Source organism: Necator americanus, chromosome IV (assembly GCF_031761385.1).
Source record: "Necator americanus strain Aroian chromosome IV, whole genome shotgun sequence".
Lineage (NCBI taxonomy): Eukaryota > Metazoa > Nematoda > Chromadorea > Rhabditida > Ancylostomatidae > Necator > Necator americanus.
This window is the reverse complement of record NC_087374.1, coordinates 9,004,194-9,031,703: the sequence shown is the minus strand read 5'-3', so window position 1 is coordinate 9,031,703 and position 27,510 is coordinate 9,004,194. Positions and strand designations below refer to the sequence as shown.

At 39.5% G+C, this 27,510-nt stretch overlaps 3 protein-coding genes across 6 annotated transcripts; 1 reads left to right on the top strand and 2 right to left on the bottom strand.

Moving 5' to 3' along the window:
* Positions 1–2,257: 2,257 nt before the first annotated feature.
* Positions 2,258–6,322, bottom strand: RB195_000720 (uncharacterized protein; the record flags this gene model as incomplete). 3 transcript variants are annotated; one of them, XM_064197208.1, is made up of 5 exons in its annotated part: positions 2,258–2,407; positions 2,526–2,660; positions 5,217–5,404; positions 5,530–5,679; positions 6,121–6,322. In XM_064197208.1, the coding sequence occupies 5 exons, from the start codon at positions 6,320–6,322 to the stop codon at positions 2,258–2,260; spliced, it is 825 nt and encodes a 274-aa protein (XP_064053088.1). The 3 variants fall into 3 exon arrangements, with proteins under 3 accessions (XP_064053088.1, XP_064053089.1, XP_064053090.1); XM_064197207.1 differs by lacking the exons at positions 5,530–5,679; positions 6,121–6,322 and having other exon boundaries at positions 5,217–5,486; XM_064197209.1 differs by lacking the exons at positions 5,217–5,404; positions 5,530–5,679; positions 6,121–6,322 and adding an exon at positions 3,167–3,271.
* Positions 6,323–8,556: 2,234 nt separating this feature from the next.
* Positions 8,557–8,940, top strand: RB195_000719 (uncharacterized protein; the record flags this gene model as incomplete). Its single annotated transcript, XM_064197206.1, has 1 exon — positions 8,557–8,940. The coding sequence occupies one exon, from the start codon at positions 8,557–8,559 to the stop codon at positions 8,938–8,940; it is 384 nt and encodes a 127-aa protein (XP_064053087.1).
* An 817-nt stretch (positions 8,941–9,757) lies between these two features.
* Positions 9,758–27,057, bottom strand: RB195_000718 (uncharacterized protein; the record flags this gene model as incomplete). Of its 2 annotated transcripts, none has more annotated exons than XM_064197204.1 (8): positions 9,758–9,829; positions 9,898–9,969; positions 10,600–10,690; positions 16,229–16,341; positions 18,109–18,218; positions 21,454–21,566; positions 21,669–21,781; positions 26,926–27,057. In XM_064197204.1, 8 exons carry the CDS (start codon positions 27,055–27,057, stop codon positions 9,758–9,760), a joined length of 816 nt encoding a protein of 271 aa, XP_064053085.1. The 2 variants fall into 2 exon arrangements, with proteins under 2 accessions (XP_064053085.1, XP_064053086.1); XM_064197205.1 differs by having other exon boundaries at positions 16,229–16,347; positions 18,115–18,218.
* Between the last annotated feature and the right edge of the window lie 453 nt (positions 27,058–27,510).

The window sequence follows — 27,510 nt, the reverse complement described above, 5'->3', positions numbered from 1 at the left end:
AATTATTGTTTCAACTACCCAAATAACGTGGACAATTATTTTAAATAAGCTAGTATCGCAAGCAGGAGGCTGCTCGGATTAAGCAATTCAACAGAGAAGTGAAATCCAAAGCTGTTTTGTTAGCTGTTTTGTTTTCTTACAACTTGCTTGCTGCGTGGCAGTAAGGCATGAAGGCTTAGGCATCAAAAACGGTCCACTAAAGTGTTGCTGCCAGTTTCCTTACCATGATGGAAAACTCGGAATCAACCATCCCAACAACGACCAGATGCGCCGAGATTGATGGAATCAAGGTGGCAGAGCAACAAAAAAAAACAACAAAAACAAAACAAAGCAAACAATGTCTGTTGCGCATTGTGACTGTAGCTGGATTGTAACTCAGCAAGCATGAAAGCCTAAACGCACTGCAATCCAGAGATTCGCCAATTACAGGTGGCTACCGTTTGGTGGTTCATGAAAGTAATAATATATTTTTCTTTCTTGGTAGTGAGAAATTTCAAAAATTCGAACCAATATATTCAGGAAATAGAAGAAATGCAGAAAAGCAATTTTGGATTTAGATTTGAATCAGAATCACAAACGTAGGATCGTGTTCGACGACAACGTTCGCCTAGAACGGTCAAAAGTTCGAGCGACCTGGGCTACAAAAATTTTAGTCACTCACCTTGCTCACTAGATCTTTTTTATTTTGCAGACATCGAATTTCTTTGGCATCTGAGCCATTTTTTGAAGATAAATATTTTAAGACTCAAAGAGGAGCCGAAAATGCTTTTCAACAGTTTATTGGGCCGAGAACGCGCAGCTTTCTCTTCTGATAAAATTCGAAAATTTGCATCGCGTCGGCAATAGTGCATAGATGGTGGTGGTTTTTACTTTGAATAAATTCATTTATTATTGGCTTTCAGTTTTGAAGTTAGAGTCTCCAAATTTCGACAATTGTCACGAACCAATTATCCAGACATCTTTTTCTTGCACGAATACAGGTAAAACGCAGTTTGTTACACTAGTTTGTATTACAAAATATTTATTTATGCTACAAAATATTAATGTATGATTTCATCAGAAAAAAAACTAACTGAGAACTGTACTAATGAAAATGAGTGCAATATTAGTGAAATTGAAAAAAGAGCTATTAGATTTCAAAAACAAAACAAAAACAGTTCACCACAAATTATCCTTCAGCTATAACTTGATGCACAAACGTAGGCAGCATACTCCTCCTGAAGTTTGTTCCACGTCTTTTCCACATTTTTCTAGCACGAATACATAATATAGGACAAAATATATAAGGCAGAGTGGTTGTGAAAACAATTTTCGACTACAACATGTGCGTATGTACTACCAGGTTTGAGTTTTCGATTGTACTCGCAGAAGTTTCGTGCAACGATAGCAAACGGGAACTCATTTTAGATTGGTTTCATTTTGAATGATTTTGCGTTTTCGTTTTTTGAAATTATCTGGATGGACAGCACCAAAAGTGTGCTATTCAAATAAGCATCATATAGGACCAGGTATATGATTCTAAATTCTGGCGAGTTCTAGCCTTCGAGGATTGCGGGATGATTGTGTCCAAAGACGAAACACTTTGCCTACACTGCAAACTGCTGCCTTATGTGATAATATCAGCCTGCCGATTAACTGAAGTAAATGAAGTCAATGTGAAGCACAAACAGCACAAGGGAGGATGCAATTGAAGGCATGAAGACGAAACAAAACAGGATTGTAGAGACAAGCAAGGGATAAGAACCGTACCATTATAACAATCAACTAGATCGTTCTTCTTGTAAGCAACAAAAATGAGGACTGGTGCGTCTGTGCGACCATGAAATAGAACATTTGCTGAAGTAGTACTCCAGCTATAAAGAACAACCTACTATTTGTTTTCACCCACCTACTAAACTTGTTTAGATATTTGACGAGGGTAGATCTCGAATTTTTTATGTATACTGCAGTAGCTTTCATATAGTAAGTAACCAATATTTATTTATTTATTTATTGAAAACACCTGCAGGTGTGCTATAAAACAAAAAAAAACAAGATGGAACAGAGCTCACTAGAATTTTGCCTGAATTTTACACAACAAGACTGGCCCTTCAAAGCATGAGGAGTGGTGGTTGGGAATATCCTTAAGTAGTATTCGCTTCGGACTCGCGTGCCTTTGTCGTCACCTACAACAGCATAGTATTGATCCTCTCGCCAGTTGCGCTGATCATTCTTCTTGTGTATAAAAGTGGGGGTGTTTTTGCACTAAATGCATCAATCACTCAAGTCCTCTCCACAACGGTTTACCGCCTCTTAGTGGCGTGAAGGTGACTGGGTGTCGAACAGCGGAGTTACGTCCTCTGGCAACGTATGCAAACAAGCAGGATTGATAACTCCGACATTCCGAGTTCTCGGAATCGGAAGCTACCTAAAAGTAAATAACTGTCAAGATTCACCACAGTTTTGGAAAAGTGTCGTAAGGGTGCAACGGCAGTGCTGCTCAGCATGGGAAAAAGTCTACTATTCTGCTACTCATACTAACTGACCTCCCAGACGTAGGACAGTACGGCAAAGGGTGAGAGGCGATCAAATCTAACGTTGCTCATGATGTCTGATTCTGGACCAAGGCGACGCATAAACGATTCCATGCACAGACGCTGACCTACATGCCCTTCTTGGACCTGCAGAGCGTATCAAATACCATGTGATTGGTTTGAGAGCAGAAGGAGCGGCGTACGACAGATGAATGGCCGGTAGGTGGTGTTGGTTTTGTTGTTCTGATCTCTGACCATTCTTCGCCTCCGCCCTTTATGCCAAAAAAAAACCAACTGCTACTCATCACCATCAGCAGCTGATGAATCCGAATCGGACGCGTTTTATGACGAGTTGGAGGAAGTCATCTGTAACGAGAAATCTTTCTACAAATTCGCCATTGGAAACCAGGAAAAGCCATCGAAGAAGAATACAGGATCGGAAGATTTGGACTAGGGAATCGGGTTGAAAAAGGAAATCCTCCCGGCGGCTGTTGTCTGCCACCTGCCTCTTTCAAAAATTGGAAATTCTCTTTTCATGAAGAAAGATCATCGTCGGTGAACATGGGTGAATCGCCCAATGGCACGACACTGCACGTGCAGCATCTTCTCCATTCGTTTCGTTCCCTCGCCATCGTCATACAAAATGTTCTAACTTTCCGTGAGTGACGTTGATATAGTCCTTGAGCCATGACTAGCTGAGCTCTCAGCTGGTCTATCGCACCATCTCGTTGGCAGTCTCCCTTGAGGGCGTTTAGCATCTCTTGGGATTCACTCTAGCGTTCTCTTAGTCCATCTATCGTCGATTCTTCACACAATGTGGTCAGCTCACCTATGCTCTGCTTTCGATATATATATATATATACATATATATTCTGCTGGGTCGGGAAAACGGGACATTGCTAGTAAGTCGGAGCTGCGAAGACCGACTTACTAGCAATGTCCCGTTTCCCCAAGGCTAGGTATTGTGTGCGCCGGTTAAACATTAGAAGACATCTTTCAAGGGCTCCGTGGGTAGTGAGTAGGTTCCTGGACTGGATATTCAAAGAACGAGGTATACGTGTCGCGAAATTTCCACGATTTGAGAGCCTTCAAGTCGTGCTCTTCCGTCCTCGCAGTAGGCGCTCTTCATGAACTGTGTCTTCTTTCTGTTCATTCGCGGTTCTATTCTCTTTCCTGCTTTGTTCAATTTGTCGAGCATCGTTTCTGCTTCACTGGTGCTTCTCGTCCGCAAATGGAAGGTTGGAGAGGGATCTTCAATAAACCCGTATGCCCCTTTCTTCATAAGAAAGTGATTTCATTGTTATACAAGACGCTCAGCAAGCATATCGGACGGTAGTTGCGAAGGTCTTCCCGGTCACGTCTCTTATGAATAAGAACGGATAGCGTGGTCCCAGTACATCGAAAAGACGGGCCGTCTAAGTATTTAAGTAATGAATCAAGCGAAAAGATACTCCAAAAACACAAACAAACGGAAGAGAAGGCACAGAAAAAGTTAATGGATGTTTATTAGCTTAAATAGCAATAATATATGTTACACATTACGATATTTATGGGTGCTCATTCATTGGTGCACCTTTCGGCGGCCTTCCTCTGAAGCAAACTTGTGATGGTAACTAAGAAGGCTTGGGAACACAAAATGAAAGTAAGAGTAAGAGCGGAGAAGAATTGATTTTGTAACATAAGAGGAGAGATGAAAGTTATACAGTGCGATAGGAGAAAGATGAAACTGTTTTGAACGCTTTGAAGGTACATATAGCATGAAAAAAATAGGGAAGCTTCTTGGCTTCATGTTTACTCTCACTGAGGAGTCACAAAGAAAAAACGAGGAAGACAACTCCGAAAATGTGGTCAAACGGTTATGCGCTTAGATTTCAATTGTATATTTTCCCGAAATTGTGCCTAGACCTGCGTTAGGAAATCTAACCTTCTGTGGACTAATCATATTGGATAGCATAGCTGGAAACACGACGAGGAAGCTGTTAAATGTCCTCTTCATTTATCTCCAGAGCCCAGTTTGGGGGAACGGGAATGGAAATGGGCAGAAACACATCCCACATATCTCGGCTCTAACATTGATAGAATCCATTCTAGGTTATGTCACCCAAGGGTTTCACCTTTTCTGGTTTTTGGTTGACCGTTGTCTGTTGTCGCTAATACGATACAAGACAGTTGTCCAATTTGGGTGAAGGTGATGGCAATTTCTCATTTTCTGCAGAAGATCATAGAAATGGTTCATAGTGGCTCAAATGCAGGACCCGAAAATCGAAGACGAAAATGAGCAGGTTTCTGTTGCCCTGAATAAGTTTAGAAGAAAGACGTAGTTATTGCCTAGAGATCTCCTGCCACAACCGTCAGCACTATATGCAAGAAGGTGTTCTTATTAGATGGATTCAGTGCTAATTCGACAAAAGTAAATTGCAAAGTAGAACAAAGTAACAAGTGCAAATTATACTGTATCAAAACTCAACCCTTTTCGTACTGAACCCCTTTCGAAACCATGCTTGCTAGGAAGGCTGCCCTTCATCTAATGTTCTTTCTATCCTGCTTACGATTACTACTGTGAAGCTTGTAGATGACAGACAGTAAGCAGATTCGGCAATAGTTACCGATGACTTGTGGGTCTTCTTATAACAGCACGGTTTTGCTGGTTTTCCATTGCTTAGGAACCCTGTATTCCGACAAATAACGAGAGAAGAGCCTTACCAATGTGTTGATGACGACTGGCAAGAGATATTTCAGATGTTCAGGCTTGATTCTGTCCGGACCGGGTAAAGTACGATTCTTCACCGACATTATGACATGTCCGACTTCGGAAGGGAAGACGTTCGGAATGACATGTCCATCTTCCCTGAGATGATAAGGAGGCAAGTGGAAGATGCTATCGAAGAGATCTGAGTAGAAATTGTGAATGACCTTCTCCACCCCCCTTCTCGATGCTGTAGTTGTTCCATCTGGAGTCCGGAGAGCAGCCATTATTGTTTTACGATTGGCGAATTCTGACGGGTGGTGCGAATACTCTGTCCCGCCTCTGCAGCTTCAGCCAACACATCTGCTTTTCTCTTTTTGAGGTCTTCTTTTATCGTCTCCCTGCAAAGGCTTTCGAGCTCGGGCGTGAGTTCTTGGTCGTGGCCTGCAGCTCGAGCAGCTCCACGCTGACGTATAAGCTCTAGAATTCCCGGAGACAGGCGTCTCTTGGTGGTTTTGAAACTCTTCACTTTCTTTGCACAGCTCTAAGCTGTGTTGTGCCAGTTATGTCTTCCCCTTGAGCTAGAACAGATCGCACAGTCGTGAGGATACTCTACATGTTTGTCGTCGATGTTGTCCATAACAGTATCTTTCCAAAAGCCAACAAATGGAGTTCGCTTTGAGAACATTGCGGCTTTTCTCCTCTCCGTGTGAAAGAAAATCTTCCTCGAAGAAGGCGATGGTCCGATCTCGTATAAAACATTGGTACACCAACAACATCCGACAGGCAAAACCTTTGACTGACGATGATGTGGTCAATTTCATTATGTTAAGCCTCCCTCTCTGCTCTTTCCGTTGAAGGCCGTGGGTTCCGATGTGAAGTTTTCAAGCCTTTTAGGGCCAATTTTGGCGTTGAAATCACCAATTATGACCTTGTAGAAGGAATCTTCTATTTTGTAGAACTTCTTCAGGTCCATATAGAAAGCTTCGACTTTTTCTTCTTCATAGCTCGATGTTGGAGCGTAAATGACGAAGATACTCAAAGGCGTTGAACTACATCTTCTTGTCCGTAAACATCCAATTCGGGTTGCAAATTGTTCGAAAGAGTCGAGGTTTATTGCCATATTCTTGTTGACGCGGACAACAAGGGTATTGCCTCGTCTCGGTCAGTCTGATGATTTCGTACTTAAACTTTTTCATTAGCATTACTTCATATAATCATTACTCTAATCCGCTAACATCACGATTTTGTGGCTATCAAAGTGACCGCTCTGGTGGTGTGCTTTTCTGACGTTGTCTTCGAATAATCTGTTTGCTAAGTCATATCTTGTGAGATGACGAGGCGTTTGAGAGAGCAGATTACACGTGTCTTTAATTTTCCAGGCTCTGAAGAAGGCGACGACGCCGACACGTTACCCAGAATAAAGATCAATAACAATCTTAGTTCTGCTCAAAAAGTAGTGTAAAATTGATCATTACACTAGCTGTTTGTTCCACAAAGCAGACATGCACAGTTCCTCGTTGTAACGAATTTCGACACCAGCCACATTTGGCAGATTTAGTTGTTGTTCTTGTTCGTTGCTTACTGAACGACTCTGTTTGAATTTTTATTGCTACTTTGGGGCACCTTATAGGGCCTGTTCGCAGCGGCCCTTGTTTTACTGAACACGATCGAGGGTTCGAGTGCGCACTTTGGTGAGGTACGAGCTACAGTCTGCCCACCTGTATATTAGCTGCTGCAAAAAGGTGCTGTCGTCAAATACTGCCCATATTCTCACAGGTCAATTATCTAGAGAAAGAGCATCGAATTTTTGGCAACAACTTTCCATTTTTCACCTGAACATTGTCGAGTGAGCTCCAACAAACCTCTCTCTCCACCTCGAAGATATCTCTGTCTGTTAATTCCTGCGCCGTTGGAAACTTGCGGTGAGCGGACCGTCATCAGCGTTAGAGATCGCACCATCCACTGCTTCTATGGTGATTAAAAGAAGATAGAAGGCTGCGTGATAGCTATGAGGAATGACTACAAGTATCTGGTGAAAAAGTTGGCTCAACGTCATAACTCGAGCGCATTTATGCGATTGAGGAGTTGCGAAGATAGGACTTGAAAAACAATTCGAGGTGCTGGGAAAATTATACTATCCCGCAAAGCACACGTCGAATAACGTCTACCGACTTTTTGGCTTATGAGAGCAGACGGGCATCGTCATCACTTAAAAAAGAGTCATCAGCATGTGTGGCGAAGGCCATTCCTTCTAGGACTAACGCGAGAGGAAGATGAGAACTTTCAATTTTAGCTTGACTACATTCTGACAAGTAAAATTCCTCTGTCGGATATCGAAAAATTTAGAAGTTGAAAAATTCTATTCGGGATGTCACATTCGATTCGAAATTCGCGCGTATCTCTTCGTGATGGAGAACGAACCAAGAAGAAAACATTGCGATGCAGATACCTTCACAAAATGTATCCAGAATCTAAAGCCGAGGCGGAAATTTGCTTTTACATCTGCAAAGACAAGAACCTCGTATAATTTTGTCCGCAGCGCCAGTGACTTCAGCTAGCGGAAGCGTCTGAGAATTAAGTTGCATCGTCAGTTGCAGCAAGATCGCAAATACAGGTGGACATTAAGAGCAAATAAATTTGAAGGGGCATGGGAAAACATGAACTTATGGTTATGCAGGAAGCTTACTACTGGTTTACTAAAAACAGTTTAAGATGAAAAGATGTTCACAGTTCACAACACTACCAGTGAGCTCGCTGTCGAAGAGGCAGCCCTACCAATCTGGACGGATCACATCGGCACCTTGCTGAACTAGCAAACGCTATCAGTACTCGAGGGCACATCCACAGACCAACGTGCGCAGTCAGTGAGGAACCACCGGCAGAATTGGAGGATACCGTCTGTATCCAAAACATAAGGAAGGAGACTGGTAGATATGACGAAACTAGCATTCCAGAAATGCTTAAATGTTTCTCTCCAGACTAGATTTGTCAATAGGGAACATCGAAGATGAACGAAAGGATACGCGAACCGTGGAGACACGCTATCATAATTTTCCTACAAAAGAAGTTATGCGTCACGGATCCAAGGAACTATCGAGGAATCTCATTGCTGCGTGTTATGTACAAGGTCTTGGGACGAATTGTCCTCGTCCGATTTATTAGACATAACGAAGAAACAACGCGTAACGAGCAAGCCAGCCTTCGTCCTAGCCTATCTACGATTGACCAGGTGTTCATCGTCAGAAGAGGGATCGAAATCTGGCAGAGGTATTGGCAACCAATGCAGCCAACATTTTTGTATTTCGATGCCGCTTTCCACCTTCCTCATCGACGCCGTATTCTGAACGCGGGCTGATGAACCAGGGAAATTCTTTCGCCATCTTGATGACATGTATCAGCGAACAACTCCTGCGATTCGAACACCAGCTGATGTACAGTATTGTTGAAAGCTGTAATCAGAGTAAGACAAAGTACTGTGACAGAATTCTACCTGTTCAGCTTCGCATCGGTCGCGTCGGTGGCATCATGCGAAAAACTGCCGAGCAGTGTTATGCCGATGTCGTATTCGCAGAAAAATGGACGAAAATTCATCATGTCGTCAATCGTGTATCGAAGATAGCAGCAGCTTATGTACCCCTACGCTTTAAAAAGTGTCATGCAGATGTGGGTCAACTTGAGGCTTTTGACAGGGCTCACTGTAGATGGGAAGACGATCGAATTCCTGAATGGACTCTGTAACCTGAGCTGTACTTTAATGAAGGGACTTGAGGACACTCGGCGTGGATAGTCACTTTAAGCCATAGGTGCGATAGGGAGAAGCCGGACCCTCCTCAGGTGAAGGGAGTTTAGCCCACGAGGTGCATCTCAAGTGAAGGGGTCCTTTCGGGAATAATTGAAAAGTGAAGGGGGTAATTTCACAAACCGTTTAAAAGTGAAGGAGGTCCCTTCCCCGAGCGTTGAAAGGTGAAGGGGCACAGGGCACCGGCTCCGACTATCGCATCTATGGTTTAGGCGAGATGTCAGATTTCCCAGGACGTGGAATAGTGACGACAAGATCAATTCTGTGCAGGCTCTTGCAGAAGATCGAGAAGGTAGGACAAAGCTATGTTCAGGGAAGGCACATGTTGCCGAAGATGCGAGTTTTCGCGTCAAGCATTAATATTACCCCAGATAAAAAGTCAAGTAAGTCACTGTTACTAATATAGTATTATTAATTAATAAGTTGTTTTATAAACATGTTCTATCTCCAAGTCAATGGAGATCGTACAGTTTATAGAATATCCTGTCAGATATGCATGGTATCAAAGACCTCGAACCATTTTCAGGCCTTTGAAAAAGACGAGTTTGTCGAAATGTCAGGCCAATAAAAAAGTTTCACCTAAACCTCGTTGGCATAACAAGAAAACATAAATACATGTACGATGTTTTGTAAAATGTTTAACAATTTATTTCTCTTTCATGTACAGTGGGTAACATTTTCATAAATAAGTGTCCGAAACAACATATCGGAATGTGAGGCATTCATCAATTGTGACATATGAACAGACGCAAGTGGTTAGTCTATCATGATTTCTTTTCCCCTTGTGATCGGGTCTTCCTTGAGATCAATTCGTTGCTTCATTGCAAACTAAAATTGTTCAAAGATTAAAAGTGTATAGAAGTGTGTAAGCAGTAAATATACAGTAGTATAGTTACCTGAAAATGACATGTTCCTTTGCTTAACAGTCGCACAACTTTACGTTGCTCAATTGTAACAACCTGTTTCACCTGGAAAATCATTGCAGAATTATGTGGCAACACTATATGCATATCGCTGCGTATCTTGTTTATGATTTTTACTACATTAACAAAAAGTCCGAGCCCGACTAAAACATTTAAAGGTTATTAAGGGAATTTGAAAAAATGTCAAGAATTACGTTTTCCTCCGTGTTTTCATATTGAACGCACAGATGTTGATTATTGTTAAATCTGTAGCATTTTGGAAAACTTTGCAGTTCCGTCTAAGCTTTGTTAATAAAAATAAAAAAGATCGAGTATAAAGAAAAGTAGCACTCTGCCAGTTGTCCTCATTTATCTATTGCGGACGTATTACTAGCAACAAAACAACTTCTTCAAAACAATCGTTAGAAAATCTTAAATTTCACCCCATCCCTGCTTACTTTTTATTTCCTCAAAAAATGATAGAATAAAATAAATAATAAATAAAAGTAAACAATAAGTAAATAACGATAATAAATGAGTAGAAGATTGGAGAATAACTAAGAGTTAGAGTTTTTGAAAAAAAAAACCAGAGTCTGCTGCAGAATATGAACCGCCAGTGATTCTACTGCACTTCCAAAAAATTTCCATCAGGCGTATGAAATGCTGCTGCTGTTTTCGAACAAAAACAAGACAAACCTCTTTACGGCAGTGAGGACTTTCCAGATGGGAGAGGAATACTTCAGCAATATTCACACGAACCGGCAGGACCAGAGCATCGTCTTTTCTTCTGAAAAACCAGTCTTTGAAAATTATCATGGTAGACCTCTAGTGAATTTAAAAAGTTTGCTTGATTATTTGCGGTGCTATAAATTCATTTGTAACATCATATAGTCGAGTAAATGAATCAATTCTATGGTTTGTAGTGCAGTACTGGAGAAAAAACTGCTAATCTGTCTTTGTGACAAGCGAAAGACGAAGTTTAACAATAAGGTGAACAATAAAAACTGCAGCGAGTGCTACAACGGTTGAGACTGAAGTGACTACATGCCCCTGGATTGTAGCAAGCAGAAAATTATCGACTTATCAGAACTTTTACGAGTATCATTTGAAGAGTTCAAGTCAACGGTTATGTTATCCGATGTAATCCGGAATAAATATGGCCTATTTGGTCGAAAATGATGGTGAAAAGAATGTGCGAAGTTGCTAAGCGAGTTTTTCACATATCCTTTACAGGAGCTACACTTTCACGTAGTTTTTTTTCCTTCTTTTGCATGAGAGAACCATGAGAGACATCAAGATTACTGTAATCCTCAGAACTTCGTGAGAAAAAGTGGTAGTTAAATAATTGGAAATATGACACGATTGGGTACGTACAGTAATATGACGAGGAAAAACAGTGTATTTGGGTATAAAAAATGAAATAAAAGAATCTTGCAGAAGAGTTTTGATGTATGATCACCAAAATTACACATTCACATAAGAATTACTTTCTACTACGAAGGATTGGGATACTTCCTTCCTCGTGCTCTTGAAGAAGAACAGATAGGAGTGGTTTGGAAGGATTGTAAAAAAACCCTGGATTTTTCAACTTCCTGCTGGAAGCACTCAAGAAAATCCTCTGAATGGAGTGTCTTTCAAATGCTATCTAGTAGTTAATCCCTATGAGAATGAAACAGCAACCACTAGCCACATCGTAATCATCTCGTCAGCTCACGCCACCTGTCAGTCTTCCGAAAGGGAACTCATTAGTTCTAAGAAAAGCAGCAAAATCTCTGACGACTAGAAGAAGAGTATTAATGACGTACACGTTGTGTGCATGGATGAAGCGATTTTTTTTTCAAAGTACATGTTAGTTGCAATGGGAGAAATAAGATAAACGAACGACCCAAAATCCAGAAACCCAGGAAACCCAAGGAGCAAAAAATTAGCCTGTAGGTACATCATTATATCTACTTCATTTTGTTTTCTATGTGGCTAGTGGAGTGATGTATCTTTCCAGAATATAAACAACTGTGAAAATGATTGTGTTTTCCTGCTGGTTCATGGGAGTAAGTGAAAGACGCACGACATTCCGGAATTACCACGAAAGAATGGATAGATCGACAAAAATAATTTTTCTGCAATATTTCGCATGTTTAGTATCTAAATTGATTTACAAGGCTGCCTTCCGAAAACTTTTCATTGTACGAGAAGCCCTGCCACATAATGGAGCAGGCACAGGAAAATTAGGAAAATGGAAAATGGAACTCGGAAATACGCAAATTTGGATTCGAAAATGAAGAAAAAGTTTAAAAGTTTGAATTAGGGAAGACACCCAAGCTATCCGTTCCACTTAGTGGAGTTCCACTTTTTCCATTTTTCCGATTTTAGAGCCCATCATATTTAATCTCTGGTAGAAAACATCACCACAAAAGTGGTCAAATGCAAACTGTGGTAAATAGATCTGAACTATTGAGCAGATTTCATCTTACGGTGACTCAGGGATAACTGAAAGAATGATTTCTCATAGAGGAATAAAGAAATAAAGGACCTCTACTTTTGTACTATGAGAAGAGCAGTATATTACTATGAACTACATAACTACGTCAGATTATTAATCTTAGTGAAGCACCCCTGCGAATATTGATTGCATCTCCACGATCCAAGAGTTGTGTTTGAACGAAAATTCCATCAAGAACTTTCTAAAACCTCAGTTCCATATGTGTGGTATCATACTAGAAATTGAAGCTATTACCTCTAGTCCTCTTTCATTGGGTCTTGTTAAATTTTAATCTTTTCACAATCAATTCATACTGAATCGTTAAAAAATTTCTGAAGAAAGTAGACGCTGTCAAGCAGAAAACGTACAAATTGATGCGAACACGATCCTCCAACTCAGCAAATCTATTTTCTTGACAATATGTTTTAGATTCTACCGACAATCATTAATGGATACATGTTTTCTTTCGACAGGCAGCGCACAACAGCCTACATATGCCATTACACTTAGGAAAATGCCACAAAACAGCGCATTATACTGGTATAAGAACAGAATATCCGGATGAGTCACAGTATTTCCTGGACCTGATGAATCGCCTCACATTCGATTCATTGCAAAAACAGGTGAGTTACTGTAGCAGAATTTTCTATTAGGGAAAATTAGTTGGAATTAACAAGACAAATTTGAAATCGCCTATCATTTTAGACGTCAATTTTAGTCGCTACGTTAGTGATCGACTCCTTCACACTAAGGATTATTTGGAGTTTGTCCGTGTATTTGTTAAGAGATTTGATCGCTTAGGCTACATATGAATAGAATCGACTATTTCAGGCTCTGAGGAAGGCGATTTGCCGAAAAGTTAGTCAATAAAACCAATTAACAATCTCGTGTGGAGCTCAAAAAAATCAGTGTGATGCCATTTTATTTATTTTTTCAACATTTATTATTTTTTATTTTTTATTACTTATTATTTATTTTTTTTAAATTTACTATACTGGGGTTCATTGAAAGTTGAAAATTCCGATCATTTCACAATTACTCACCTCTCTAGACACTCAGTAGAAATTTTCTAAGGCAGCAATGAACTATTTCATTCCCAGCCATCGCGTGTTGCACAAAACCGGTACCGTAATTCATTTCATTTGATTAACCAATTGCAACTTAACCTTGCCTTAGTAACCGTAACTTTTTCCCGCATCAATAGCAAACGTTTCCGTCGCCGTGAAAAAAAAAACTTGTTCATCACCGCTCGACTTGACTGAGCCTAAGCGACCGAGCGAGTCCCTTTTAAAATCAGTCAGAATTTGAATTCGAAAGTTCGGAATCGACCAAAAAAGACTGAGAACTAGGCTAATTCAAAAACCTTCTATTCTATACGACCTGGGCAACCTTATGTAATTGCGAATGTTTGTATTTACTTTCATTCATTTGAATACACAAAAAGGTCAGAAAAGGAGAAAAGGAAGGGTCCACTGCTAAACTCTATTAATTTCTTCCTTTTTCCTTTTTCCTTCCTCTCATTTTAGAGTAAAAGTGAAGATGTATTAAAACATATTATTTTAAATTATGTAGCATAGTGTAAAAATACAATTTAAATAATATATATTCTTTTGGGGAGATGAAGAAAATTTTCTTACTCTCATTGTGGAATATGAAAAAAATCACAGTATTTCATATCCATCGAAAAAAAAAACTCTCTTTTCCAACATACATTGCTGAACAGAGTTTGAAAAATTGCACTTTTCCTACATGAAAATTATGACGAGACTCTCCCACGATTAAAAGTGACATTTTCTAGCTATCAACTGAAAATAACTCGCACATCATTCAAATTCAAATTCGTTCACGGCAGATGAGTGATCATCACCAAATAACGATGTGAACGTTTTCGATTTTCTATCTATAGTGCATGTTAATACTATGGCTCTAGAGTATTGATGATGTTGTTTCTACTTGCTATATGAGTTTAATGCCGACTACAGGGACATATAGATAAATAGATATGTAGATTTTGGGAGTATTTTACCATAGACCATGGAATATACTGCAATTAGCACATATAGTTTTGGTTTCAAAGCATCTACTCTATCTGACTACTGCTACCTCTGTCTTACTGCTCTATCCCGAATCTTCAAACGTACATCTTTTGTAGGCTTTGTCATCTTTGAAAATCTCAAAAATCTTAAAATTTAGAGGTATTACATTGAATTTCAGGTGTCCTTTCCGTTCCTCATAATGCCCTATAATAGAAGATCGTTAACTCCAAAAAATCTACGGTGGAGCCATCGCAGCAGATTTCATCAAGTTTCGCGCATTTTTGCACCAAGATGACTCTAGATCTAGATGACAGACAAAAAAGATTTCCACGAATGAAAGAGATAAGAGCAGAAATCTCTTGAATCCATTAAATGTCTTTTTGGACATCTGCGATAAAATTATTGGGCTAGTCCTTTGCAGTGTTGAGAAATTAGCCCAAATCTCCAAAATGCCGCAATACACGCGACGTTCAACAAATGCAGAGTCCTCGAGATAATTAATGAAATGGATTTTGTGAATTTTTCTGTGAGTTCATGAAAATCTAGAGCTAGCTTCTTCGTAGAAAACCTTTGCAAGTTAGCAAGTATAAATAATTTTAAAAAATGAATAAGAAGAATAAAAAATAAAAATGAATAAAAATAAAAATAAAATACATATAAAGATATACTACGTTTTTGATTATTAATTAATATATAATTCACCAATTACAGTATGCAATAATAATTAAACAATTGACTAATGTATACAAGCATATATTATATTATTATAGATATGTATAATAGAATTATAAAAAAATAAATAATTAACTCTTTATTCGTTTCCCACACTTGTCCACTCCTGAAGGGTTTTCGAAGCGCTCGTGTTTCAGGAATCTCTTTTTCTTGATCCTTTTGTTTATGTTTGAAGTAATATTGCCCTTTGTGGGAAATTAAGGTCCTTCATTTAAGGTTGCCCCATATTATCTATACACCGGTATTTTCACTCAAAAGAAACTGACATGGGAGAGGAGGTTATGCGTTCCTCCTCTAATGGGATCCACTGAAAGTGAGCGAAAGTATTTAGTCGTCGTTTTGTTCAATGACTGCCCTCACAATTGAGGTGACGGCGGCCTGCCGGACAGAGGCGGCGCGGACGAGCGATTGCTGTAATGGCGGCGCTGACTGGATGTCCTTCGTTGGTTCAATTAGGCCATTCAAGTCACTATTCGTTGAGCATTTACCGCATACTCGACTATGCAAACAACGACCTCTATCTGTTTGTGGAGGGCTTGACTTCCTCAACCCCTCACTAAGCGATTCCATATGCGTTCCCTAACAAAAGACCGACAGCCCCACCGAGGCACGAGTGCCGCACTCTGTAATTTCCGTGAAATATTAATCTTTTCTTCTTCTTGCGAGCGTAACCTTCAGCAGCATGGGAGAATCAGAGCTTGATGTTCCTTGCGCGAACAAAACGAACAATTTATTGCACGAGTGATAATTACTTTGCTAATTACCCCATTTCAAAGTAGTTTCATGGGAATTTTGAAGCACCTTTTCCCACAAATCCCTTAATTCGACACTAACAGCTGATTAGCACCCTACAGCTAGTGGAATTATCGCGTTATTTCAATTATTTTTATTTATTATTTTTTGTTTTTCAATATTTTTCGTTATCCACTTTTCACTTAGGAAATAGCCAGTAGGCGTCATTTTTTTTCAAATTCCAGTAAATTCTTTTGCACTACGAGAAACTAACAAAAAAGAAGAAGAAAAGATAATAATAATACAAGATAATTCTCATAATATAACTGAGAATTAGCTGCCTTACCGCTTTATTGAAACCACAACCGTTCCCGACAATTTCGTGACCACAGAGTACGCTCCTCGATAGTTCATCTCTTCAATAATTATTGATGCTTCTGTACAGTAATGTGGCGGTACCTGAAACTATCTTCTCTAAGATCTAAACCTACATTTCTCTTGTACTACTTTAAGGAACACATTAAGATTACAAAATTCGGAAAAAAAAAACTAAGTTTTTCATCTCAAAAACGTCTTAGTTTTTATTGCAAAGTTAAAGAATCCTTTAGAAAATTGCAGAAATCAATCAGATCAATTGCAGATCGATTAATCAGGAATACTGATTCTCCTGTCTAATTTTCAAGTATTTTTCATTTGTAAAGTATTCTCGACACATCTATTGAGTATTTTAATTTTTAAGCTCTTATCCATAAGAAGCATTTTTTTTCCTAGCAATGCATTTTTTTTCTAGCAATGCTTCTTGCCCGAGACTAGATATATATGCGATATGATCAAATATACAAATATATACATTATAGAACAACCTGTGTTCTTTAAAAAAAATTTAGAGAAATGCTTCCAGAAATTTAAAAAATATCTTGATATCTATTCTTTCTGTAACTTTCAAAAATTCAAAAGAGCCCCAGGATTATGTACTTTTTTTCCAATACGCGCAGCTGGTTTTCTGCTGCACTATTCTGCAGGTATGTACGTATGCGCATAAATAGAGCGGAACGGACTGTGTGTCGTTTAAAAAAAAAGTGCGTTGTTGGATGTCAAGTGGGTAAGAGCAGGTTATAGACAAACAGTAACATGAGATTATTATCAAAAAAAAAACGGCAATAGACATCTACTACTGATACATAAGAATGTTCTGCCTAATATTGAAAATTATTTGGTTCGATGTCCTAGTTTTCGATCATAACATATCACACACCCATAGAATCAGCTTGAAAAAACACTTCTCTACATTTCCCTTCACCCAGAGTCACCATAACCCGTCCTTTTCTAAAATTTATGAGAATTTTTACATAACAGAAGGGAATTAATTAACTTTAAAGTATAAAAAGTAGAAATGGATGCCTTTTTAACCATTGACTTTATGACCAAAATTCACTTAAGAGATTTACTAAACGTTACTACAGAACATACATCAAGATTCATATTAAAATATTCAAAATTCATATTCGATTGAGAAGACAAACCAACTCCATTTTCTTTTGTGTGATAATTTTTTCTCTCCTACGAGGGAAATTTTCATAACTCTTCTGTAGTAAGGTGGAGCCTAGTTAATTACACGCATTTATCCGAAAATTCAATATCTAAACAATAAAGAAATTTTTTCTATTTTTTCTTTCTCTTCTTTCCATTTTATTCTAAATTCAAAATAAATTCAAATTCGTAGTCGACGAAATGTCAATACTGCACAAGGCAGTAATGTATCCGTAATTTTTATCAGCTAAGCTTTTGGAGAATTTAGTCCAAAGATCATTTTTCTTCAGAAAGGTCACTTAGAAATTCTGCAACATTTGTTCCCGAAGGAAATTGGACAGGACGGTATTTTGTTTCTAGGATAGTTTGACAATGATTCTTTTTATCCGTAAGGTCAACTACTTCAACTTTATTTACAGAACGTAGATAAAAATATAAAAATGCGAACATAAGTAATAAAAAAAGTACAGAGAATGTTTAAATAATAAATAAACTTTGTTAGATGGATTTCACTTGCACACCAGTTATATTATCAAATATTGAAATTTATGCCATACATATCAGGAAAACCTTGTTGACTATTCCGTGTTTTTTCACAATGAATTTTCCGACTTTCGAAGCTCACTTTACCGGTAACGTAAATTAATAAATAGACAAAAAAATGAATTTCACAAAAAAAAATTTGTCATCGCTCACCTGGACATTGCTATCCACTCCCCATGTGAGAATCTCTGTTTGGCAGTTCTCATTAATGTTGTTGAAGTGCATTTCATGTTTGAAGCCTGCCTTGAGTTCAGCTATTTCACCTGAAAAGGATGTTCTCAGGATAATTCCGCCTAAACAACTTGTTTTCTTCACAAACTCCCCGACTTACTACTACACGGGTTCCCGTTTCGAAGCACTCACACGCTCTGCTTTTCAGCGTCACTGAACCGAAAGAAAATAATGACAACTGGAACTAGGAACTGACGTCCTTCACTAGGAAATTTGTTTCCAAACATAAACGAGCACAGCGTCCGTTTGGAGGGAAATAGAGCTATACGGTGGCGAAAGGGACTCGGTGTCCCTTTGATTGCAGGCGCCAACCTTGAGATTTCTATTGCAATTTCCCCGCTTACGTTGCGCCCTTGACTGTTCCATCCTGATTTTTAGGTGGCGTAGGCTATACCATAATGATGTTTTTGCATACATAACAAACAAATGATCCAGATCTGCGGCGAGAACGATTCGACCCTGTCCGTCGTCGTTCGAGCGCAACCAATTTCACTCAACAAACAATTTCGACGTTCTTTCGTCAGCAAAGATTTTTTGTGTCACAGATAGGAAAGATAGAGTGTAAATTATGTCAATTCCTACTGTACCAATATTGATTTTTATTTTTAAATTCATTTAGAAATATCGCCATCTTGGCGATACTCATTCCAATTCGCGCCAACGTTCTTTCCTTCCTGACCTTCAACTGCCTAAACGGTGTCCGGAATACCATTTTGTTACAGAACACGTAACCTTGGATGCTTTCCGAAAACCTTAACTACGTAGTTTTCTCAGATGTGATCTTCTTAGTCTTCTAGAAGCTTAGATCTACTTTCTTTTCCCATTTCTGACGATTCCTGGGGAAAGAGGTGTGCTTTTGACTTCTTTTCCGTATAAGTAGTTCCCAGTAGTATGAAGCGGGAGCTAATCAAAAACTAACTTAAACATACATAAGCATAAGGTCAATAATTCTAGGATTTTCTCGAAGCAGCCACGAAATGGCACTGATTCCCCAATATTCCCACGAGTCTCAGGTTTTCACCCGAAGATTTCCCTCCTTTGCTCGAATGTTCTCCACAGCAATTATGACATCTGTAAGATGTCATGCATCGTTCCAGAGAAATTTAGCAAAACTCTTCCAAATATGGCAAGATAGATTTGGTAAGGAGAACGTTTTTCATACAAAGCGTGGTTAAAGGAGTTTCGGGATTGAATAGATGATACTGTAGAGTTTCGAGAAAATTAAATTTCCACTGCATTACGTTTTCACACAAAGAGATGAATAAATAAATAGAATTAAATCAAATAAAGGTAATTAAATAAATAGATCGGTATCTTGGAAATCTATGCATCATTTCAAGAGTTTCATTTTTATTTGCAACCTTCTGACTTCTGTCTAAACTTGATATTAAGATTTTTGATGAAGGGGGGAAGATTTGTGAGTGGTTAAAAGGAATGGAAAGGGGTTTTGAACAAATTTATAATCTCAAACACTAAAATTACATTTCATTACCGTACAGGTAACGTATCTCATTCAAGGTCATCAGTCAAACCTCAACTTAATGATAAATGGAGCAAATTTTGCAACAAAAAAAAAAACGAAAAAATTCGGAAAACTACACTATTTCTTTGAGTACTTTGATTGATCACTGTGAGATTTTAGCTCTTAAAATCGGGATAGAAAATGTCAATCCACAAAGTTTGTTTGTAATGTTGTGCAAACTTTTCGTGAGCTTGAAGTTACGGGGAGTGAAAAACATATTTGATCATACTTGCAAAGCGGTGAATGCGATCATCGCAGCAGATTCATCTCAGGAAATCTCCGCAATTCAACGGTTAACTCATTCTGTAAGGTTTCCACGAGGTGCTTCAATTTTTTTCATCTTTCATCTTTTTACATTTTATCCAGTAAGAAAAGGTAGTTCAATTTCCTGCGTGGTTCCTGGTTTGGGAACCTTCACCGTATCCTACAGTAACTAACCGTTGACTGCTCGGTACCTTACGTACTTCCCAAACAACTCACCAATTTGCTAAATCTGTCCGCAGCGTATTAAAAGACCGAGCAGAAAATCAATTTCTATCAAATACATGCAGTTACTCTTCTGCTGCTTAATACCATCATAAGTACTGTAAATTTTAGTCATTGCAACCTTGGGAATCCCGAAATACCGTAACTCATTTAAGAAAACCCCACCAGGAAAGCTAGCCGTGATCCGTAATGGCCGATAAAGCGCAACATTGTGCGAGGAACCTCTGGGACTATTTGGTGAAACACACAACGGATCGTGACGGCCGTGAACGCGCTTGATTGGATTACGTGCAACCACCACCGATACACCCTTCCGATGCAATTTCTGACGCCTTCCGATAGAGTTACAGTACTGTACTTTCGCAATTCCCAGTGAAATGACTAAATTATTTGCAGTATAGAGTACTACTGCTACAGTATCCCCGAGTGAGTGAAATAACCGCTGACGTCATCAAGCCTCATTGCGCTCCCATTTCTCAGAACTATGAGTCATCACATTATTAGTGCCGTAGATCCTGGTTACTATAAATAGTGGTGTCTCAAAGGGATTTAGTAGTACTGTAGCTCTAAGTAGCGCAGTGAGTCATTCAAGGAAACCACAGTACGTAGAAAATACTGTAGCCGAAAAAAACGTGAATGAGGGTGGCCAGAAGGCAAATGAATAGGTTGATAATGAGGGGTGAGTTGGGGAAAAAATTCTTTTTCCTCACATAAATCTAATACGAGTACGAGTGGTTAGTTACGAGTTCATTTGAAGTGTTTCAAAAGAAAAATTGTTGCGGAGAGAACAAATAGGCTAGTTAAGTATCACGCTTTTATGAAGGATGCAGTGAGAACAATAAGCGTTAACGACTGAGAACGATTACGAAGGAAAGCAAAAAGATACAGGAAAGGAAATGTGTTCGAAAAAAAATCCATAGATCCATAAAATGAAAGCATTTAAGGTTCAGAGTTTTCCCTACTATTCTCAATTCTCCTATTCTTATTTTTACTTATTATTTCTCATCTCATTTCTTCAATTTCTTCTATTCTAATTCTTATTCTTAAGATTAAAATCAAAACGATAGAATATGTTAACTAGTCTCATCTAGCCATCTGTCCCGACAAACATGGAAAGATAAAGAGATTAAAATATTCTATTGCTTTCCACAAGTTTCAAAAGATTTTCTGCCTCAAGCAAAATGTTTATAAAGCATTCTCAACATTAAAAAACACTCAAATCTCAACGAACAACTGTAGAAAAATGAAAAGAAACTCACAAGGAGTTTTGAGTGTCAGCTCCGCTTCAGCTCCCATTGTATAGCCCTGCTCCCTGGCTATTGAACAAAGCGATTCAGTCGTCCGTTCCGTTTTGAATGAATACTCCTGAGGTCTGAAAAGCACCCAGTCGCTCATCTCATCTTGAATTATTGGACTTTGTTACGAGTTAATGAGAAAACGTTGAAACTGGTAGTAGGCAAATCCTGGAACGAACCTGTTCGTGTTGTTCGTGTAGATCGACTTGAACAATGTGTACGGTTTCGCACCAACCGGCACGAATTCTGTATATTTTGGCTCTTCATTCACCCATGAAAGATGTTTTTTGTTCTGGAAAATTACAAATTAAACACAGAGACTCTAAAAAAGAACGAAATATTTTCTTTCGATTTCTTTCACGCATGTGGCAAAGCGGCTCAAACATCTGTTTTGCTACAGCACTCCTCATTTTATCGAATTTCACGTACCGAAATCTAGAAAACTTTATGGAATCTTTTCTACAAAGACCCTCTCGTCTCTCCGTTACCACCGTAAGAACAGTTCTCCTTATGCGATACTCATCAGATGCCCTTTGATCAATCATTAACACCTGAGTGAACAGTAGAACGGAGTGATCCGATACTTCTCCGGATCGATAACGCGAAACAGCCAGCAATCGCCATTGGCACTAGGCGAGATAAAGGCTGCTGACAGAATTGACTTCGAATGTTGATGTTTTGTGAAACGAATGCATAAATACAAACAAAGTAATCAAATGGAAAATCCAGCCGTCTAAAGGATCCCAAGGGAACTGCGGGGTCAAGTGATATAGTCAAAATAAGGGTCGCTGAGGTCGCCGCGCTTGCTCATAAAGGAATTTGTGGAATTTCTGCTACGCACGAGAATGCGCTAGGGATATATATGAGGGTAAAGCTAGGAAACAGTTTAAGTTGCTTGTCACAAGTGTTTTTTTTAATAGAAAGAAGCTTCAGAGTACTTTTACACGGATTCAAACCTAGTATTGATTAGTAACAGTCAAAAGCCAAATTTGACGGTGGTTCAAGTAATTTTAGGGATATTTACTTCATTATATTCATCAGGTTACAGTAAGAAAGCGAAAAATATTGCGTTAGGCGTCAAACAAGATTTCTGCACTTAATTTGTGAGCAGCAGAAAATGTCATATTCCTTTTATTGAATTTATTGCAGTTAGAATCAGGAGACGATGTAGAAACGTTAGCCATAATAAAGAATGTTAACGATTCTGAATTTTGCTTCAGATTAATAACCGGGAAGTTGCATTCATTACGTCAAAATTGAAAAACGGACAAATTTCTTCGCTTCAGAATCCAGATATGTCAGTAAAAATTTGTTCGTTTTTCGTATTTCTTTTTCATTTCTTTCGAAAAATTCGTCCTTTTTTTGAATTTAATGAAGGATTTCGCAAGAGTTACAGTACATTATGCTGGTAATCATGTAGGTAAAACTATATTTTCGAATAATAGAGTCGGAAGGGATTCGTAAGTGCATCCTGCTTCTTGGATATTGGATCCCTCAGACGCGGTAGATGTGGTAGTATAACATATTTATACGGAGATGAATAGTAGTCGTTACATTGGTAATGTACTGCTATAAATAATCAAACCAAAGCACATATGTAGTAGTTATACGGCCACGGTTATAGCTAAGACATACAAGACGTAAACGTAGAACCTCCAGGAAGCCATTTTATCCCTTTCCGGATAGGTAAAAGTCAGTAAAATCAGGTAAGAAGCGCAAGAAGTGGTGTGCAATTGAATTTTATGGGATTTTCTCCAGAAATAGTGCCCAGCTTTATTTTTTTGAAAGTTCATACTCATATTCAGAGTTTTTTTCTATCTATCCAAGATTCTACCTATGATCTAATGGACGTTGATTTCATCTGAATCTCTGGTTGCTTTCAGTGAATGGGTTTGTTTCTCAAAGAGTTTCTGACACCAAACGGTACCTCCTCAATTGTGCATCCCTCAAATGTACTAAAAACCTACTCGATCAAACTCTAACCAGCTCCCAAACAAATGTTTGATGGGACTTTCCCATGGACGGAGATGCACACTCTGTTTGAACCTCAATCAGGAAAAAAGTGAAGCGACCACGTCTTTCAAAAAAAAGTTCCGTAGATTTGACATGGAGCACGGGAAAATCTCTCAGAAAACAGAAACGAAGATTGAAGGGGAAAAAGCATAGCATTAGTTTTTTGCACTTTTACTGGAGAGGGAAATTATCAGACTACAATTCCTGCTCCTTTACTCTTACAATTATATTCTGTAATAAAAAAATTCCATCAAGTTGGAATATTACAACCTGTATGAAAACAGGTGGATTGCCTGCAAATCTTTACATTGCAGGATGTCCACTGCTGAAAAAAGATCCAAGATCTTTCGAAAATCGCAAAAATATGGGTCAATCATTCGGTTCCCTCACTTCAACTCCGTAACCATATATGTGGGTGCGTGTTCATCACTTCTCGAAACTCGTTCCTCAGGCTACGGTGGCTCGAATTTTTGCCTCAATGGGCGATGAGTCACCGAGGACTACCGTATACTCACGTCAACACACAGTGACACATAACTGGTTGCGATAAACGGTTGCCGTCTCGATGAAAATCAACTTCACGATGACGCGAATGGTTAGAACCCGTGGAAGTCCGCCTACGTCAGCCCATACACGTAGTACATACTTGCGCAATCGATGAAGTCCTTGAGCGAGCGGGAGAGAGAGAGGTGTTATCTTCATGTGCTAATCGGATCCCCCGTGGGGATTCGCAGTCATTAAAGTGACGCTGCCAGTCGCACCACAAATGAATGTTTCCATACAGAGAGCTCCTCGAAAGAGGATCACAACGGAATTGCCAGCCGGCTGTCTGCCTTGCACAGCCACTGGCTGTTTCACTAACGACCCAATTTCCACAGGAGTGCCCGTGGTATGCATATAACTTCGGACGTAATTCGATATTCGCAGTGAAAACGAGATTGCTTGCCCGAATCGCCATTTTACTGCTAATAGGCGAGATTTACAGCACAATGAGCTGAGTGTGTTTGAGTTGGTTACTGAGTTACTTGCTCAGAGAATGGATACGTGTCGGTGCACAGCAATTAAGCGACATTCATCACGAACGCGACAGGGCAACGGGCTTCAGCCCGCTGGGCCGCGACAAGCATTAGATGGAGGCTTAAACTCTCATTCGAGCACTCTCTGAAATATGTGACATAGCACACACACACAGCACATAGAAATCAATTCGATCTGCCAAATTGAGGGAAGAAGAGGAGCGCATTCGTTTTGAGGTTGCAGTTTTAATCGTAGCCATTCAACGCGAGAACAACAGAAGAGGAGATGTGAACAGTCAATGTGCGTGTGTGTCTGTGTGTGGGGAACAAAGGCCTAACCAAACGTGGCCTCTTATTCAAAGGACAATTTTGCGCGTAACATGGCCAAAAATAATGGCAGTTCTACATCGGAGAATCACGTAAAAAGATTTTTTTTCAAAGGACTGAAAACGTACTTTTGCAAAAAAAAAAATCATCTGCGATAATTTCTATGTTTGCCTTACAAATTATTGAGGATGATTTTCTCAACATTTATAACGACAATCAAATTCCGATTCTACAGTAATACGCAAGGAATAATAAAAGGATTAAAATGTGATTAGTCTGCGTCATTTCTGAATTATTCGACCTATACGCCACCATTTTTCTAGTGGATCACCCTAGGGGAAAATTCGTATTTTCCCACTGTTAAAGTGGTTAACCCATAAAATAGTTCCTTAGATCCATCTTTAGGGGATCAATATAGTAAGTATTGTCGTAAGGAAGCAACGTAGCAACTTTATTTCATGCGCACAGAAGTTCTGCAACTGAAAAGATTTGTCCCAAATCCAAGTTGTGCGTACGCATCTCCGAGAATTCGCAGTTGCCACCAATCGTGGGGTAAAGACGGTTGGTGAGAGTTAACCAAACAATGCGAAGCACCCTCGAAGAGCAACTGATTGGACTCATGGGAACAGCCGAAGTGGAACGAACACAATAGCTCATAGTGATGAATCATGCTTAAGCGCCTATTACAACGTGTCCATCCGCCTGACGGCTCATCTACGAACTGACGTTTTCCCGGCTTGCAGTTCCCGCATAGTAGCGGAACTATCTGAGAGCATATGTGTGGAACAGGTAGCTGAAAACTCTCCCGGGTGGCAATTCATTGTTATCCGAACCGAAGAGACTCAGCGGGAAGTCGCACGCGACCGATCAATCGTAGCATCAAACCCGCCTTGTCTCTGTATCAGCCGTATGATCTTCAGAAGTCAACTGTTTGCCGCATAGATGAAAAGATTGCGGACAAGGCTAAGCTATTACGACAACGGATGGAACAAGGTCGATCTCGCTAACTACAAAGTGAGAACAACTGTTTCGCGCAGGTGCAAAGTTTTTTTCGTTGTTCCGTCGCCACTAGCTTCACAATACCTGGCACACTGATAATGAGGTGAGAACAACAGTGAGACGAAAAAAAAGCAAAGTCAGCTTTTCACGCAATCACTACGGGAAGTCGAAATAACTTCGTCGCTTTTTTTTGCGAAAAAGCAAATTTTACTCCTCTGAGGATAGGAGTCTTAGCGTTGAACTCGTCGTTCATCTACCTTTTTGTCCTTTATTCATTATAACGTTTCCCACGAACATTGATTGATTTACTCTTTCGATTGACTTTCTCAGGAAGCCGTCAGACAAGCGAAACAATGTGGAGGTAGTGCTTGAAAGATGGTTCTTTTCGAGGAAAAAAAGTTTCTGCAAACATGGTATCAGGAGAAAGAGATCGAGCATGGCCTTCTCTAGAGATGGTGTGCACAGATTAAGGCAAGTGAACATACTGGAAACGGAAAACGATCGTCGTTCAACGTATTCAAGGAACGCGCAGAAAATGGACAAAATGGTAGAATCACATAGATAAATGTTAAACTATAATAAACCACGGAAAAAAGTTCTCGAAAACACCTTGAAGAAACTTTCCAGGTTTTGGACAATTTCCTGCAGACAATATTTCTTACGAAATTGCGTGGATAACTTTAGATAGTTGCAATTGTCCCGAAAATTTTTAAAAAGAAATTTTTCTGCGACCACCCCTGTGCCCCAGACATAGGAGTCCTTTCTGCTCCAATTTCCTCTCACAAATCCTTGCACCTAATCCTATATAAACAAATTTCCAGCCCCCTAACAATCATATGCGTTCGTCTTGCCGAAGACATGCGAGCCGAACCCCACTAAGCGCCGGTGTTAGCCGCTTCGCAATAAGAGCAAATAAGGAAGCGTCAGTTATCAATGTTTTCGTCACTGATAGGTCCGATTTCAACACTCATGGAACCAAACAAATACACGCGAAAGCGTCCAGCAATTGCAGGAAGGAGCATGATTTGTACAAGGATTATGTATTTGAACAGATGTATGTCTATGAATATGTCTCACTTACAATAATAAACTCGCACTCATCACGATCGAGTGACTTGAACTCATCCAGCCGAGTTTTACGTAACGATTGAATATCCTTGAAATGAGACCATGCATAGTCCTCAAGCAGTTGATCCACATCAACGTGGTTCATTCTGTACAAATCCCTGAAATTCTACGCGCACAGCTTTACATTGACAGACAATGAACAAATAACCGTCGCCACGTCTCCGAACATGGCGTTACACAAGAGAAAAAGGAAAAATCAATAGATTTGAGGGAAATTTTCCGAGAATTAAGTTCACAGCTTGAGATAAACTAGTAAACTGTGAATACCAGGAGGCACTTCATGTGGCAGTCGAACGAAAGCTGAGCGATTCACGTTGGGGCGGAGCATATGACAGGCCGCGCCCCTCCGAAAGACCCCCTCACCGGGGCCGAGAGCGACACCTCGACTACGCCACTGACGGCCGAAAAATCCACCCCTCCCGGCACCGCGAATTACTTCCGATACTTACTACAAATTACATGCTGAGGGCGAGGTGTGTCAGTGTGTGTCGAGACGAGATACGGAAAAAAAATCACTTTATTATTGCGCAGAAATGCT